This window comes from Lutjanus erythropterus, chromosome 7 (genome assembly GCF_056507025.1).
Source record: "Lutjanus erythropterus isolate fLutEry1 chromosome 7, fLutEry1.hap2, whole genome shotgun sequence".
Classification (NCBI taxonomy): domain Eukaryota; kingdom Metazoa; phylum Chordata; class Actinopteri; order Lutjaniformes; family Lutjanidae; genus Lutjanus; species Lutjanus erythropterus.
Genome location: NC_139323.1, coordinates 11,827,767 through 11,846,097, shown reverse-complemented (window position 1 = coordinate 11,846,097; position 18,331 = coordinate 11,827,767). Strand labels below are relative to the sequence as shown.

Sequence of the window (18,331 nt, the reverse complement as noted above, 5' to 3'; positions counted from 1 at the left end):
TTTATAATTCATCGTTTTTATCGGTATTATTCGTTTTTCTTGAGAAATGTGTAGCCTGCTGGGTATTGGTTGAACAGAAAAAGAACACAGATGAATGTGAACATTCATTCAATGTAAATGTTGCATTTCAGACATACAAATTTACCAGTACACATTCTAATTTTATTTCTCTGCTCAATGAGACGAATCATAGACAATCAGAGGAAATGTGTATTGAAATGTACAGGAATTAATGGGTCGTTAGCTAACTTTGATAAGAAGTAGTTTACGCGCCAGCTCCAAAAATGTTTTGAGGCATCACAAGCCTTATGAACAAGACATGAGCAGCTCCAAGAGTCATACAGGATAGTCATAAATTAAACGCACACTGTCACCTAGTGGTTAAATGTGAATAACTCAACCCAGTGAGTCCATCCATTCAATTTCACTTTTTCTATTCCACCTTTTTTTAAACAGCCCATTGTGTTTCAGAAAATTAATGAAAGATTATCAACAATACAATGCTTCTAAATAAAATCTGAGTCGTTTGACATCTGAAACTGATATGAGACATGGATAAACAAACTAAGATAAATACGACACTATGTTGATATGATCTCAGGGAGGACATAAACGGTATGGGATGAGAGCATGACAATCAAAATACAATTGACCTGATAAACCAGCCTGACAGATATAACGATATATCTTGTCACTGCTCTTATTGCCTCGCTATACTATGCAAAACCAAAACTAAAGAAAGTACTGTCGGCCTATGATATTGTACTTTTTACTCCACTGCACTCCACTTTACTTGATATTTATTTGATAATAGTTAGCCTGCTAATACTATGCAGATTTATATAACTAATGCAAAATGTACAACGTATATTGACTAATAAATGATCATATATAATTATAGGTTAAGTTACTCGGCAGTTATAAGGTAATTGAAACTAGTTCGGTAAAAGAAAGCACGAAGTGCTGCTGGCCTTTTTAACACTTAACCTTCACCACCTGCAAAATTAAAGAGATGAACATATACAATATAGCATATATTATTCTAAAATAGGCCATTCTGTGAGTGGTTTTTACTTTTGGTAGTTATGCTAAAGCTTTTGTAGGCTACTTTTACTTGTAAGAGCATTTTTGTGGTATTAAACGATGTAGAATACTACCACTGCACCCACTTTATTTGTATTATTTAAAACCCAAAATCAGTAAATGCATTTAATGTGTTCCTCACAGTATAATAAGCTTTTATTTTATTTTATTTTATTTTAATTTTATTTATTTGGTCACTGGCGTTAAAAGTCAGGTCGAACTGTTTAACATTGAATTAAAGCGGCCTACACACAACAGTGAATCTGAATTATCACCAAGGCAGACGACTATTTAAAAGCCAGTGAAAATATGGGTTGTTTTACAATGTGCCACCTTAAAGACAATGTCGGCTATATGCTTAGTGATGTTTTTCACAGCAGTCATTTTGATATGAAGTAGAAGGGTAAACAAATTTCGCCAATGATACTAATTACGGCTCTGTTCCATTCAGGTCAAACAGAGTCAGGGTGCTGTTATTGTGCATGTTGGCTCACTGGAAAAGGTCTGCTAAACTAAATGGAACGAAACCTTAATTAGTATCAGTGGTAACACTTGTGTTTACCCTGCTACAATATAATATCAATAGGCTATGGCACTGAGCGCTGACCTTAGCTATTTGACCTGAGTCGGTCGGTGGGCGGGAGGTGCACTGTGCAGGGTAGATAAAAGAGCCTGCTGGGCTCTTGGGGGCAGGCAAAATGCCGCTAATGCCACATGCTACGCCTAACGTCAGATGCCTCCGGCTCTGGATGACTCCGGAGAAGTGATTATGCTGCATATTCACCGTGACTCGGACAGTGCGCGTTTAACAGGGTCGGTTCATCGGTGTTTCTTCCCCTCTTTCCTCGCGCTGAGAGAAGTGACGTGCCCCGCCCCTCCGTGCGGTGCGCCCCACAGGCAGCACACATACACACACACACACACACACCGCACCGATCGAGCCCAGCCGTCGGTAACGGAGAAGATGGCAGAGCGGCAACAACAGAAACACGAAGGCAGGGTAAAGATCGGCCATTACATCCTCGGCGATACACTCGGAGTGGGAACCTTCGGGAAAGTGAAGAGTTAAGTCATGCTTTTGTGTCATCCCGAGTTTAATGTGTACGTTTACGTCCTTCAGTTGGAGTAATATATGAAGTAGTCTCCGTGCCTCCCCCCTCAACTGACAGCGTTGAACTTGCCGGCGGTCAGTGAGCAGTTTGCGTAGCAGGCATGTTTAACGGCGGCGACAGGAGGGATTCAGAGCGTAAATGTGTTCTGAGAATTCGCTCGCTTCAAAGTCAAATTCTTCCACCGAAGCCCCTGTTTGTAGCTACTGTTATCAGCTATGGCAGGTGTAATTACCTGGAAGACAACAGCTACAAGGAGATGCACAGTCATACTCACGTTATTATCGTTAAACTGTGAGGAGTTTATGTTGCGGTAGGTTTCTTTGCCCCGTCTTGCGGTAAAGGACGTCTGAGAAAGCAGCTTGCCCGAAACAGACGGTGTGAGCTTAATGTTAACTGAGAAAATCTTTATTTACGGTGTAGCCAGTCCGACGTTTTATCGTAGTACCTGCCAGTGCTAGCCTGTTCACTGCTGACTAAGTCGGGGAAATTCTTACATGCGTAAAGTTTTCCAGAACAGGCCTATCACAGGTTATTATTTCAGTTTTCTTAGCTAGTTTTCAGGCACTCCGCATGACCTTGTGAGCTTTAACTCCGCGCTCACACCCTCGTGTTGTGTGCACAGGTTTAGGGAAGTGTTAGCTTTGCGGGGGGTAAACCCACCTGAACATGGCTACATGTTAAATATAACTTCAGTGAAGGGAAAATCAGTTAATACATACTAGCAAGTAGTAGAATCCGTGCAGAAAATAAATGTAGAGTCATGGCGTTTTAATCCAGAATCGAATCAAACATTGCTCCTGATAATGATGCTAATAGGACATAGTTCATAATGCTTCATGGCTAATGTATGTAATAAAGCTTTGAGTAGGGGGTTGGCAGCCACAGTAAAAACGTGGCTTCAGAGCTTCAACACCCTTGACAAAAAACAAAGCAAAACAGCAAATAAGGGCAACAGTAGCCTGCTATGAAACGGATATGCAGGTCAAAACATACAGGAATAGTTCACTCCAAAATCAAAAATACATATTTTTCCTCTTACTTGTTCTGTTTATTAGGGATGTAACAGTATATTGAATGTTGAAATATCACAACAAAAATGTCCCATTACCATATTGAACTGTGACAATATCAACAGTGATTTTACATAGTCAATTATTTTATTATTTTTATTCTGCTGTATTGTTTTACTTTTGCAGTTGTACATTACAATTATTACATTATTCAAGTAGTCATACAATTCATGCCAATTTTTTGTACACAGCTGGCTACTTTTATTTGATTTTATTAAAGAAGGAAAACAAGCACTTTCGGGTTTTTCGTTGTTTTTTTTTGTTTGTTTGTTTTGTTTTGGGTTTTTTTTTTTTTTACAAAAATAATGAGGTACACAGATTCATTATCATCTAGTCATAATTTTTCCTTGTGTTTTAATATCACAATAAATATTGTATTGTGGACTTTTCATTGTGATATAAGTGTAGATTATGGTATCACTACATCCGTACTATTCATCCATCTAGATTGTTTTTGTGTGAGTTGACGAATCTTGGAGATGTAAAGATGTCTGCCGTCTCCTGACTGAAATGGAACTTGATGGCACTTGACTTGTGGGGCTCAGAGCTCAGTCAAGGAGGACGCCATCAATATTTATATCCTGCACTGTGACAAGCACAAACTTCTTGTAGTTATTACACGGATCTTCTCACAACAAGGTTTGTGGACTATCTTAAGTAACTGGGTCACAATTTCTGAAAAGAGACACTGCTGTTGAGTTTGAATGTATTTTTTGGCACTTTGAGGACCACTAGCTAACTGTCATCAAGTTCCATTATAGTCAAGAGAAACATTCCAAAACTAAACAACTCACAACAAAACAATCTAAAGGGATAAATAGCATTACAAGTGATGAGATGTGCTTTTGATTTTTGGGTGAACTGTTCCTTTTACTAGTTACTACCACCTCCTGCCTCCCTCTGGGTATCCATATATCTTGTGCCGAACTGTCTGTGTGTGAGCCCCTTTGTAGTTTTACTATCTGGGTGCTGTATCTGCTTCATATCGGTGTTCCTTTGTTTTCAGTTGGCGAGCATCAGTTGACAGGCCATAAAGTGGCTGTAAAGATCCTAAACAGGCAGAAGATCCGCAGTCTTGATGTCGTTGGAAAGATCAAACGAGAGATCCAGAATCTCAAACTGTTCAGACACCCACACATCATCAAGTTGTAAGTGGAGAAAGATGGCAGACACGTCCTTCTGTCAGATTTTAAGACTCTCTGTCTGAGATAAGTGAGCTCTGTCAAATTAGTGATTGTAATGTGGGCCCTTTTGCTATGTTGTGTTCCCTCTGTGTTGTGGCATGCTTTGTTTGTTTGTTTACTACAGCTGCGTTGTACTGAGCATGCCCACAGGGCTCCCATGAGGCAAAGCACACAAACGTAACAACACACACACACACACACACACACACACACACACACACACACAGGCTTGGAGCTAGATAAAGAAATCTGTTCTGGTCAGGACAAATCTCCAGTTAAGATGACAGAAGTTGCTGTACATGACTAAATCCTTGTCCTCCTCTAGGTGTCTTGGCTTCTCTTGGGTTTTTTTCTTTGACCTTGTGTCACTTCTTTCTCTTTCCTTCTGTCTCCCTGGCCTCTTTCTCCTTGTCAGTCCATGTCTCTCTCTGTGTCTCTCAACAATCTGTGTTATTTTTAGTCCAGGGTTAGGGTTAGTCCACTGTCACACTGTAAGCTATGGCAGATATGTGAGCCGTCAGTTCGTGAGCTGTAGGGCTGTGCAACACTCTCTCACTCTCTATATGTCCACAAACAGGCATGGACATATATTTTGATTGTGAGAGGTAGCTAGCTACAAGCATGGACGCTGGATGCAGAGAAGCAGACTCAGTCTGATATATGGGCCCTGTTTGTAAAACCAGCACAAAATCAAATGTATTAGAACAAATGTGTTAAAATATCCCTCAAGCGCTCTCACTGTTTATATCTCCTAGAATCTGTGTGTGTGTGTGGAACAGAAAAAGTAAGAGATTGTGTTTTGGCTTGTGTTTATTTCTCCCACGGTGCCGGCCTTGTTGTGCTACACTTGGTTTGACAGGAATGAAGTAGATTGTGATGAAGTGCAGAATCTCCCAGGAGCAACCATTCATGACATTGGGCCTGCATTATAATATATCTGACCTTTATGAAAATAATGCCTACACTCAGCAACCATACATCACAGCCTAGCCTCACCTCTTTGTGCAGTTGTTTCTTTGTATTTATTCTGTGCATATTTTGAGGAAAATAAATTTGGTTTAGAGATGTAGAGATTAGATAAACATATTGATATGTTTATAGTTAGATTTAAATCAATGGCTATGACATAACAGAGGCTAAAAGTTAACTAATGTACAGTGTGTTCATATCAGTGCAAATGTATGTTTGTGTTTTAGGTACCAGGTGATAAGTACACCCACAGATTTCTTCATGGTAATGGAGTATGTTTCTGGAGGTGAGCTGTTTGACTACATCTGCAAACATGGACGGGTAAGACGTTTCATTTATAAATTGACTGGTAGATCAGAGTATTTACCCGTTGGGTTCCAGTGGTCACTGCATCATCAGAAATGTTTTGTTCAATAGTAACCACAGCTCAACCTCAGTAAACAGTAATGCATTGTGAGGCAGTGGCTGAAGTAGTGTGTGGTGTGCATTACCACCTTTAAATAAACTGTAATTAAGGGATTATTTTCTTATTGAATACATGGCAGTTATCATGGTGACCAAGTAAGATGACTTTACAGGTTTAACCTTCAATGTTTTTTTTTTTTTTTTTCTTCATTTGCCTGGTCAAGCAAGTGGGTCAGAAATCTACTCGCCCAAAGTCATTTTTGCTTGCCCCTGTACAAATTGTTTTATTTATTAGTGATTATCAAGGTCAGATTAAAGTATTTAACTGTCTTGTTTTGACAGGTTTGATAAATGAATAAAAGCGAGGAATCTCTTTATTTGAGAGGCTCTAAATAACATTTTTTCATTCGGTGAAAAAAAGTGCTCTTATTTTCATTGATACATGAAAATCCTCTCTTGTTGCACATTGCTTAAACTGCAACTATCCCCTTTACATACAGATACAGCATTTAACACTAAAATGTTTATTTTGTCCTGCTTTAACTTTGTTTGTAAGGTGATATGATGTATAGTTTATGAGTCATGAAAATATTTTTGACAACAGTGTTCCCACACACCATCACTGCCCCTCTGGGAACTCTCTTTATCTTTAATAGAATAATCCCACTTGAACTTTATCTGGGTCCAGAGCCACAACAACCTCATTACCAACCCTGAAAGATGATAAATTTGTTCGAAACAAGACACCACATAACCTTCACCCCTCTTCCCACACATGCAATATATGCCAGTTTCTGGGCTTCTTACACACTTCTAAATCAGAGACATACTCAGCACAGCCACAGTCCAATCTTGTCCATCCTTATTGTGTCTTTCAGGTGGAAGACACGGAAGCTCGCCGTCTTTTCCAGCAGATAATCTCAGCTGTTGACTACTGCCACAGGCACATGGTGGTTCACAGAGACCTCAAGCCTGAGAATGTCCTGTTGGATGCCAGCAAGAATGCCAAGATAGCTGACTTCGGTAGGATCCCCAAAGAACCGAGTTACAGTTAGGAGTAGAGACAGAAGGATTGACTTGGCAGGAAAATTGTTAGGGAATATGAGAATAGAAAGAGAGCAGAGCATAACAATATATTCATCAGGGAATGAGAAAGACAAAGAAACAGAATGTTCATTGGCAGAAATGAGGTGAATTACCAAGTAATTGTTGCAGAGTTATATGACAAAGCATAATTATCACCACCAAATCACCATCATACACCTGTTAGCCACATGAGAAAAATGAGATTGAATTTCACACTGAACACACTTTCTTATCATTTGTGGCATAATTGTTCTAGCTGATTGGTCAGGAGACTGTGCCTGATGCAATGTGACTATGAAAGAGAGAAATATTTTCAAAAACACACCAAGGCCCAGTGCACAGCAGGGTGTGCGTGGGGCGGAGAGGGGTCCCCTAGCAACGGCCAGGTCTCATATCATGTCTGGCAGGAAGCCTTGAGGCCCTGGTGTCATCTGATAGGGAAGGAACCGTTGGGGTGCGGCAGGGGTGTACAGCGGGAGAAGTGTTTTGGCTGAGAGCAACAGACACTGGTGAGCAGCGAGAGGGGGTGTTAAGGGAACAGGGATAAAAGATAAAGAGAAGGTCAGCACATCACAGAGCGTCTGGTGTTCAGCATTTGGCGGAGGACCTGGCAGGCAGAGAGAAGCTCATCCAATTAGATGAGCTTTGTGTTCAGAGCTTAGAGTCATGGAGGGTAAAGGAGGATAAAGATATCAGCAGTGTCCACAGTGTATACCTCTCACCCTCCCTGCACCAGGCCATGTTCAGCTGAACCTGTGTTTATCAAAGGATCAACAGCATTAATAATAAAAGAGGATCGTTTTATTTGGTATTAAGACTAAAGGCTGGAGGGCGTCAAGATGTCTTGTGTTTGGCCAACAGGTCTGTCAAACATGATGTCAGATGGGGAGTTCCTCCGGACGAGCTGTGGCTCACCCAACTATGCTGCTCCAGAGGTCATCTCAGGAAGGTGTGTGAGGACATTTTTATCACCTGTAAACACAGATGCCTTTAAGAACAAAATAGTGTTGGACCTTTAAAACCTTTAAAGGTACAGTAAGCAATTCTGGAAAAAGGAAAAAAAGGCAATCTTATAGACTTTTTTTTGTCTTTGACTACATGAGACTGAAACTGAACCCCAGTCTGGAAAGCTTGTATAGTTTGTGTAAAGTAACTTGGCTTGGCTCTGACTCAATGTCTCATTATTTGGTTACCTGGGAATGAGACTCAATAATCAACAAGCTTTCCGACCTGTGATTGGCCAAAGTCTCCTTTCACAGGCTATAGATAGTCTAGAAAACAGAGCTAAGAGGAGGAGCAAAAGTCTAGTTTTCTCCCTGACCAATTACATTATGCTTGGATTGTATCATGGAATTCTTTTCCCCAGTAACGCCAAAAATGAACTGCCTACCCTAGCTTTAAAGGTGCCAAGTGGATTTTTCTTGTAAACTGCAGGACCTTCCTCATGAAACATTTGCAAAGTGAATTGAAATATTTCCAATCATGCATATTAGTTTGAACAGTTATTCTTCACTGCCTTTGGTTTTGGTTTTGGTTGCTTTTCTGCGTTTCTTGGTGCATATCCATACCTGTAGTTCTGTGTGTATCACACATTTGTGCCCCCATTCAGGTGTATGATTCAATCAAAACAGCTATATGTCCAAGTAAAGGTCAGAAAGTCCCCTGGATACCTTGAATTTCACGTTATCGATAACAAACCCACAAATAAAACTTGTTGTATGAGGTACTTACTGATAGTGTATTACCGACAGCAGCATTTTCTGACAGGAAACTACTGTTATATTTGCCAAATATCACTCTCTCCAAACCAGCCAGACTATGTGGATGAAATCAGTTGGTCTACAGTTGTCTCAATCTGTTAGTTTGTTTGTGTTATTGTGGGACTATTGACGAGTATCATCCTATATCAGATAATCCAAACTATCCCTGTAAAAGTTAGAAAAGTGGTATTTGCGTTTCCAGTGGACCTGCAAAAGAGACACATTGTGTATGGATCTTTTTGTCACATGTCACATCTTCTCATCCCCGTGTCAGGCTCTATGCAGGTCCAGAGGTGGACATCTGGAGCTGTGGGGTGATCCTGTATGCCCTGCTGTGTGGCACTCTGCCTTTCGATGACGAGCACGTCCCCACGCTGTTTAAGAAGATCAGAGGAGGCGTCTTCTACATCCCAGAGTACCTGACTCGCTCTGTGGCCTCACTGCTCATGCTCATGCTGCAGGTGGACCCTCTGAAGAGAGCCACCATCAAAGACATCAGGTGCTCACTCTGCTCTGTCGGGTCAAGTGGCCCCTACAGAGGCCTCTTTTATCTTTGCCATAGTGGCACATGTTAAATCGTTCTGAAGTGCATGACTAAAAATGCTGTATTGTGCTGAAGACTGGTGTCAGAAGCAGTCAGATTTTAATGCTCCATCACCTATGACTCACCAACACTGTTCAATTCTTGGTTAAAAAACTCTAATTGAAGGTGCCATGTTAAGTAGTGTGACAATATCTGAATTTAACATATACAGTAGTGTGTCTCCTGTTGTCTTAATGCTGGCCCTGTAATTTTAAAGAGCCCTCATCTGAAATGCCATTATACAAACAGCTGATTGATTTTGGCAACAGCTTGACTTCAGCCAAATGCAAATGTCACACACTTTGACATTTCGTGGTGAATCACTGACATAAATCACCATCAGGTTTTGTTTTATAGTGAAGAATAATAACCCAGATAGTATTTTTGGGTTGGGTTGACTTATTATTCCCTCCTCTGTCAGGGAACACGAGTGGTTTAAGCAGGACCTGCCAGGCTACCTGTTCCCAGAGGACCCCTCCTATGATGCTACAGTCCTGGATGAGGAGGCTGTCAGGGAAGTGTGTGAGAAGTTTGAATGCACCGAGTCTGAGGTTGTGTCCAGTCTTTACAGTGGGGATCCACAGGTACACAATACACAATCACTCTTTTAAGGAATAAATCAGTGTTTTCTGTCTTTATTTAACTGTGACTCTTGCAATATTAAGGTTATATGCCTCAAGATTATGTATCTATCTATATACAGTGTGTATGTTTTTATATATTTCCAGGGAAATCTTTGGTATTTTGTTTTTCCCAGAAGATCACTTCCATTTAATTGCCAAGCGAATTTGAATCAAGCTTCTGAAATATTGCAAAAAAGAAAATGCCAATTAGGCACATTTGCATCAACTACTTTGGAGTGAATAAATGAGGCTACACAAAGTGTAGTTTCATCAGAATTTGGTTGTATAGGCTGTAATAAACAGAGTAGAAGAAGTAGAGGTCACAAACTGGAAACATCAGTTGTTTTTCCAATGTTTGTAAACTTCAAAGAAGTAGATGATGAAACATAACCAGTGACCTTCACCGTCTATGAGACAAAAATGGAGAGAGGTCCTCAGAATTTTTTTTTTATTGTTGCAATTATTCTTTATTTGTATATTCTTTATTCTACATATTCATGACAGCAAAGCAGGTTCTTCTTCTCTTAGATTGGAAATAGTGCATCAGTCATGTGAGTTATATGTTCACTATGTCTTAATTTCATTGATTCCCCTCAAGCAATCTTAAAAACTTTTTCTCTGAGAAATTACTATTTTCAAATTCTTTCATTCTCATCAACCTTTTCTGAAATTGTACTTAAAATGTACATAAAAGTATGTTGATTGACACATAGCTTCTGTGACACTGTTTTAGATTTTATTGATTAAAATTAGAGGTTCTTAAAGGTAGAATCAGTAGCATTTGTGCGAGCTGTTCATAAATGCACCAGAAAGATAGCTGATTGTTGAATCTCATTCATAGGAGATCACATACCAATTAATTAATTAATTAATTGACTTTCCGTCCTCCTTCTGTCGATGCAGGATCAGCTAGCAGTAGCCTATCACCTTATAATAGACAACCGGCGCATCATGACCCAGGCTAGTGAGTTCTACTTGGCCTCCAGTCCTCCCCAGGGTTCCTTCATAGAAGAGGGCATGCCGCTGCCCCCCGGTGTCAAACCCCACCCTGAGAGGATGCCTCCACTCCTGGCCGACAGCCCCAAGTCTCGCTGCCCTCTGGACGCCCTCAACACCACCCGGCCCAAACCCTTGGCAGTGAAGAAGGCAAAATGGCACCTCGGCATCAGGAGTCAGAGCAGACCCTATGATATTATGGCTGAAGTGTACAGGGCTATGAGACAACTCAACTTTGACTGGAAGGTAACAGGATCTGTCTCATACATATGAACATACACACATTAGGTACATAAATCAGCTTAAAAACTAGACTGTCTGTTACTTTGTGTTGTAGGTGGTGAACCCGTACCATCTGCGAGTGCGGAGGAAGAATCCGGTGACGGGTAACCTGGTGAAAATGAGCCTGCAGCTTTACCAGGTGGACAACAGATCCTACCTCCTCGACTTCAAGAGCATTGATGGTTAGTAATTAGGCCTGCATGACATGGTAAAAAAGTCATATTGTTATTATTATTATTTTGACTGAAATTGTGATATGCCATACAGTTAATGAGAATGATGATTTTTGCACTACAATTGTAATTTTTACTGAAGAAATGCCATCTAAACTCATGATGATGTGAGGGCATGAAAACAAACGTTTTCTTATATCTAGAGAACAAGACTTTCAGGCCATGTTGGCTATGCAGCACTACAGTACCTCATTATAGTGCTGATTTCTCACACATTTTTGCTCTTTCAAAAAATTTAGATTTGGTTCTGGTTCTGTAATGTGGATATTGCACTTGGCCATATTGCAGTTTTGACAATATTACGATTAATTGTGCAGTCCTATTAGTAATCAACAAAACTGACTTAAGAGCATTTCTAGTTTCTAATCAGTGCTCCACTGCAAAACAAATTCATATCATTTTCCACTATGATTTATTGCACAATGTGTATGGCTTCACTGTAGTGCAGGTTCAAAGATGTGTGACTGTGGGTACTCTGCAATTCAGTTTGTCCTCCAGTCCAGTTTTTCGGCTTTAACGTCTGCTTTCGCTGAGCTGGTGGAGTTGGAACAGCTGAGGTGGTGTTTATGCAGATCAGGTGGCAGAGTGCACTTTTGGTGCTTGTTTTAGCATAAAAATTATGCTTGCATTTCAACACGAGCAGACCACCTCTTTGAAATGCATCTCTTTCACCTTCCTCTTTAAATTTGGCTCTGATTTAAAAACACATCAAGATGCACCTGTACATAACTTCTGTCCGCAAAATTGTTGGTTACTCCACACAGATTCAAGTTAATTGATGCCATTTATCAGGAGTACATGTGGCACCCATCGCCCTCTTCCCTGTTTGTTTTTCATCTTCTGCTTTGGAGACTGAATTTTCAAGATTGGCTAAAAGTGAAGTGACACTTAATGCAGTAATTGCGTGTATTAATTTACACACAAAATAAAAATTCGAGACAAAATAAAAACTAAAGCACAGTTTTCATAGAAGTATAGAAGGAAGTGAAAAAAAATACCCATTCTTTAAGTCTGATCTAAATTGTTTTCTCTTTTGTGTTTATGACTTACACTCCTCTGTACCTGTGTGTGATGTTACCTCGCTGAACTGCTGCAGCTCACATGCCTGCGGTGTCCACAGAGGCAGCATTTCTGTTGCATGGTTGTCGTATCTTTACACTCTGAGTTTACAGAAGAGGTTTGAAGAGAAGAGCTGGACCCAGAAACAGTGTGGGGTTTTTTCCCTCGTTCAGACAGAGAGGCAAAGAGGGAGGAAGAGAGAGAGAAAAAGAAAATAGAGAAAGAAGAAGAGAGAATGCACAGGAGAAATACTGCCCTGCACCCATCGACATGAAACTGTAATGAGAAATGTCATGTTGCTGGTATGATGTTGATATGACTGTGATCATTTTCATTGTGGGGTTTTTTTGTTTTTTTTTCACAAGACCCACATATGTGTTCCATGCTCGGCAGCCACATGGGCTCACACAGGCGTGTGGCCACTGAAACCTGTTAATAAGGGCACTAAAATAAAAACCAACCATTAACACAATGCAGAAGCCCTGCTCAAGCAGCCAGTGTGGCCTGGTCGTTAAGAGCAGAGTGGAAAAAACTTTTTTTTGCCAACTGTGAAAACAAGTGAAAAAAAATGTTTTGGCAGATGAATGTGGTTTATGTTTGGTATTTTAAACCAGATCAAAAATTGGAAAAAAAAAAGACAGATATGACGCTAATGTTCAAAACTAGCTAACACACAATATATTAATGTTGTGTTTGGAGTGTATAAATAAATTAAAACTTTCCTGGAAGGAAACATAAATGCTTTTAGTTCTTTTTAAAACATGGCGCACTTCAGCTCCTTGTGGCCAAAATGAGTCTTACATCCCCAAACAGTTAGAAAAATGAACCTGCCAGAACTCTTTTTTTCACCTGCCACAACTTGTAACTTCATCATCTTAAAAATGATTTAGCCATGAAGAATATCTATATAGAAATAGCTGATCTTCTCGTAGATAGTCTTGTTTACTTATGTAGGTCATATAGGGGCATCAATAATAATTGATAATTAATAATTCTAATAATAATTGATAATTTGTTTCATAACTAGTGAAAAACTCCTTGTAGTAGCTTTAAGTCATAGAATTAGATCAGACTGAAAATGGATCATTTTGATAAGTCAATCTTTTTTTTTCTCACTGACTTCTGTAAATAATAGCACAACTATGTAAATCATAACATCATTTACCTCTGCTCTGTTGAATGCTGACACTTCTCTCCTTTTCTCATGTGACCCCCTCAGATGACATAATCGAGGCGGTTGGCTTTAAGTCGGGTTCGTCCACTCCTCAGAGGTCAGGCTCCACCGCTGGCCTTCACAGACCCAGACTGAGCATCGACTCAGCGAGCCCGGCAATCGATCTACCGCAGCTCAGCTCCTCCCTCCCGGGGTCCCTGTCCGGTAGCTCCCCTCAGCTCACTCCACGGCAGGGATCACACACCATGGACTTCTTCGAAATGTGTGCCAGTCTGATCACCACACTGGCACGCTGAGGCCCGCTGACTCCTGACGCTCGCTGTAACCTGGATGTCAGTGGGGTTTTTAAGCCAACTGCTGATGCGGGATGTTGGGAGTGTAGATGTCTGAGTGACTTCCTCTTTCTGTCTCCTCTCTTTACATGTGTTCCAGTTGTATTTCACTGGAAGGGTGAATGGAAATGTGAAAAGCGATGCCTGTCACCTCAGATTAAGGAGACACAGAGAGGAAGCCTTTTTCAGAAAGGCAGATTAATAGCTTCTTTTCTCTTATTTTGACACAGTCCTTGGGTCAGAGTCTTGGAGTCTAAACTTCAAGCTTGTGAAAAGTGATCCTGGGACTGGAATCTGTGAACTAATGGAGGCCGGCAAAGGTCAAGTTCACCGTCACGCCTCCCAAAAATACCTTCAGTCTATTATCAACTGCTGAAATGTCATCGCCCACCATAACACTTAATGGCGGCACATCCTGCTGAAATTTCCCCTGACATTGATCGTGAGGTCACTTTGCCTCTTGTCTTATATTTTCATTAAGGCGTGGTTATTAAATCGACGTGAAATCTGTGTCTGAGGGAACGTTAAAACATGTAAAATTTGATTTCAGGTTTTATATTCTATGGTTTGTAAAGAAACAACTTTTATTATTCATGTATATTATATTTATATTATGATCATATTACGTAGCTGAAGAGGTTGACAAAGGTATACCAAATAACAGACTTTATACACCACAAAGAAGATTCTTATTATTTAGATATCAGATCCATATTTATTTTTGAGAGATTGTTTTTTTAGGCACAGTAGTTTTATTATTTAAGCACTGCATCAGCATAGAGTTTTATTCTGATTTTGAATAGAGTGTAGAAGATTAATGAATCTAAAGAAGACAGCAGGATAGTAGGACGATAATACTCTGCATGGATGTGACTGTGTCCTGCATTTAGTGTTGATGCACAGATACACACCGTCTCACGTGGCAACAAAGGACTGTTGCAGTGTATATCAAAGATTCGGTACATATCTCTGCTATTTGTTTTCCCATATTCACGTCAAACATTCAGTAACTGTAACAGATTTGCAACACAGAGACTCCTTTACACTTCAGTTGAGAAAGTGTTCATATGCTGCTCAGCCATGCATGTGCAGAATGTAATTAAAAAAAAAGAAAGCGGGCGCTGACATCTGAAAAAAACAGATGGCTATTTGTAGTGGGCAGTGTGGGAATGTTTAGGACTACAATTATGAACTATTTCCATTATTCTCTTTTTTTTTCTTCTTTTTTTTTTTTTTGCTTTTATAATGTGAAAAAATTACATTTCAATATTCACACTTAAAGGGACAGTTCACCCCAAAGCAAAAAATTCACATTTTTCCTCTTACTTATTTATGCATCGAGATTGGTTTGGTATGAGTTGCCGAGTTTTGGAGATATCACTGGTAGAGTTGTCTGCCTTTGCCATATAGTTCTTTTATATCGGAGAGAAGTAGACATCTCTATCTCCAAAACTCTTATCTCTTTTATCACTTTAAAGAGCAAAAATCAAGCAAATCTTAAGCAAATTTTTACTAATTAATTCAGTCTATATTGCTGCTAACCTCATTAGCAGTTATAAATGTAATTAGCCCTGTTTCCATCCTGTACGTGAATAAAATATGAAATGATGATGGAATCGAGGAGAAGTGAGACACGAAGATGACAGATCCATGTGAGACGGTGTATATCTGCTGCAGGACATTATAAGCCACAGAAACCTTTCTCCAGTTGCCTTAAAGAATGCGGCACAGTAATTCTGTGCATTTTGGAGAGTATGTGCATGAGCGAGTGTGTGTAATGGAGATCAGATGGGTAGAGTGTGTCACATGACTGTCATGTTTTCTTACTGACTTGAGGCTGGTTTGTAGTTAGGAGGGCCTTTGTGGTGGTTTGTGAGATCGGTAGAGACAAAGCGTGATGCTGTTGGAGCTGCTGCCTGTGTGTGTATCTTCTGTTGAGCCGTCGTCATCTGTTCAGTCTGCACTTTAAAACAGTTTCACGGTTTTATTGCATCACACTCTTGTGTGGATACACAAACTTCACTGTACCTGTTGTTTCTGTTGTTACTTTTATAAATGTTCTGCATTGTCCTGTCGGATTGTAGCACAGGTGAGCTGTGAGTCGCTCTTGTCACACCATGTTGTCTAAATCTTCTCTGACTGAATGTAAAGTGAAAGCTGGTGCTGCTCAGTTGAATCTTTCTGTCTGTCTTTCTCTACTGTTTTTTTTCTTAGTTTTAACGCAGCGTTGTTTTGATGAAGAAGACTGGACACTTGCCTTCTGCTGTTCAGTAAAACACAGTGGTGGGATGGGTAGTACTGTACTGTAGACTGGTGTCTCTTATAGGAAACCCCAAAGTGGCCAATATTCAATATTCATTATTGTTGTTAGGGCTGCACAATTAATGAAAATATGCTTGAAATCACAATTATGGCCAGGTGCGATATTCAGATTGCTGGTAAAGGTAAATGTGTGACAAATTAGCATCATAATGAACTGAAAATGAAAAAATGTGATGCAAAAAAATTGATATCATATTGCAAATCACAATGTCTTTCAAAATAATTACAATTTTTACCATATTGTGCAGCTCTAACTGTTATTTTCAAAATGTAAAAATAGCAGTGTTTTAGTATAAAGTGTGAGTATAAAATGTTGGCCATATTGGAGGTTCACACACATCAATCTAGATTACGACTCAACCAATTCCATTGTTGTTAACTGAGCACTTTGTTGGACCTACAATAATTTGATGTGGACTGGTTTTCCAGTTTCTTACTCTACACAGTTGTAACAGTTGCATTGTGTTTGAAACAGATTCATTTTTGCCTTATGAGAGCATTGTGAAGGTTTTAGGTTGAAACAGTAAAAGCCACATTCTTTCTGCTGAAGCCCTTTATTACATGTATTGTGTTTTTATGTCTCTGCAGTGTAGAGTGGCCTTTCCTGTCTGCGAGGGCACATACACACTGAATACACTCTGATGTGTGCGAGGGAGAAACTCTGCTCCCTGCTGCAACACACAAGTAACTGCACACACACAGCTTTGTAAACACTAATCCATATTCTTCAGTCAGCCCTCTATTGCTGTGTCTTAAACAACTTGTCCTCTGTATAGTGAGCTACTTTGGTCACATCAGGATCATATCTGGTGCATTTATTCCTGGTTCTGCTGCTCGCGACAACAATAGAAAACACTGAGGTGCACTATCTTGCAGAGGTCATGGTTCATGTTTAAAAGCTCCTGATATAACCAGTATTTACTGTCAGATGTAGTACTGTACAATTACAACTGTATGCAACTACCAGTGGCATGTTCGTCATGTAAACTCTAATCCGTGTTCAGAGCCAGGAAACAACATGCCAGAGGGCCGAATCAAATACGACTTTCTGTGTTGTACCAAAGTGAGTATTTTCAGCAGCAAAGCTGTGCTTTTGGTGTACCTGTGGTGGGGTTCTTATCATTAGTGTAAACTTAAATACCCCAGTGTATGTTGTGTGTGTGATGTGTGTGGGCACACTGGTCATTGTGAAAGAATGTGTGTAAGGGTGTGTTTCTGCGTGCGTATGAATGTGACAGTGTGTTTCAATTGTCTCTCCCTGTCTCTCTGTCCGATTGGCGTTTGGATTTCTCTTGTTATGCACTGCATGATATTGCTGTTATGATTTGCACTTTAATGAGTATTTATTGAAAAACAATAAACAAACATATAAAAAGAAAATGTATTTGTCCTAAAGGCTTTGTCTATTTGAACATTTTACACACACATGCACACACCCATCACAGAGGATCATTTTTGCTTTTTTTTCAGACAAAAACGCACCCTTAGATGTCAACAACAATATTGAACATGACTTCAGGTGATCATCAAACTGTTTTCTCTTTCTCTAATACTTATTATTCATCAGCTTGAGGGAAAGTCTTAGAACAGAGATGGCACATAAAAGTGACACCTGCCAGACATCCACTCCATAAAAATGAAAGAAAATAAAGTTTGTGGATGCTGCTTCGCTCCAGAGGGTTGGACTATGACCGATACACAGCAACTGAAACTAGCAGAAATCTTAAGTTCCATATTTTAGATTACAATCTGTGCTTTTGTTTATTGGTATGCTATTAAAGATAATTATATTAAACTAATATGTTAAAAACTCAACATTTAAATACATTCTACAATCTATAATGATCATAATGAAGGTAAGTAATAGTAGAAAAAGATGCTCATGTACAAAAAAAGCACAATAATACAAACATTTGAAGAAAACAAAAGACCAATATTGGATAAATGTTGAAAGTGGTCTTGAAAGAGTTGTGTAAATGCACATGTAGAACAGGAAATAAAAGAGAATGGAGCACATCTCTTGTTGGGTACAGCTGGCTGCACAAAGGCTTTTTAATT

At 39.7% G+C, this 18,331-nt stretch overlaps 1 protein-coding gene across 1 annotated transcript; it reads left to right on the top strand.

Moving 5' to 3' along the window:
* The first annotated feature begins 1,876 nt into the window (after positions 1-1,876).
* Positions 1,877-18,075, top strand: prkaa2 (protein kinase, AMP-activated, alpha 2 catalytic subunit). The gene is made up of 10 exons (XM_084722708.1): positions 1,877-2,147; positions 4,272-4,413; positions 5,646-5,739; positions 6,702-6,846; positions 7,771-7,858; positions 8,944-9,168; positions 9,674-9,836; positions 10,779-11,117; positions 11,209-11,335; positions 13,665-18,075. Exons 1-10 carry the CDS (start codon positions 2,048-2,050, stop codon positions 13,913-13,915), a joined length of 1,674 nt encoding a protein of 557 aa, XP_084578834.1. The 5' UTR covers positions 1,877-2,047; the 3' UTR covers positions 13,916-18,075.
* Positions 18,076-18,331: the final 256 nt, after the last annotated feature.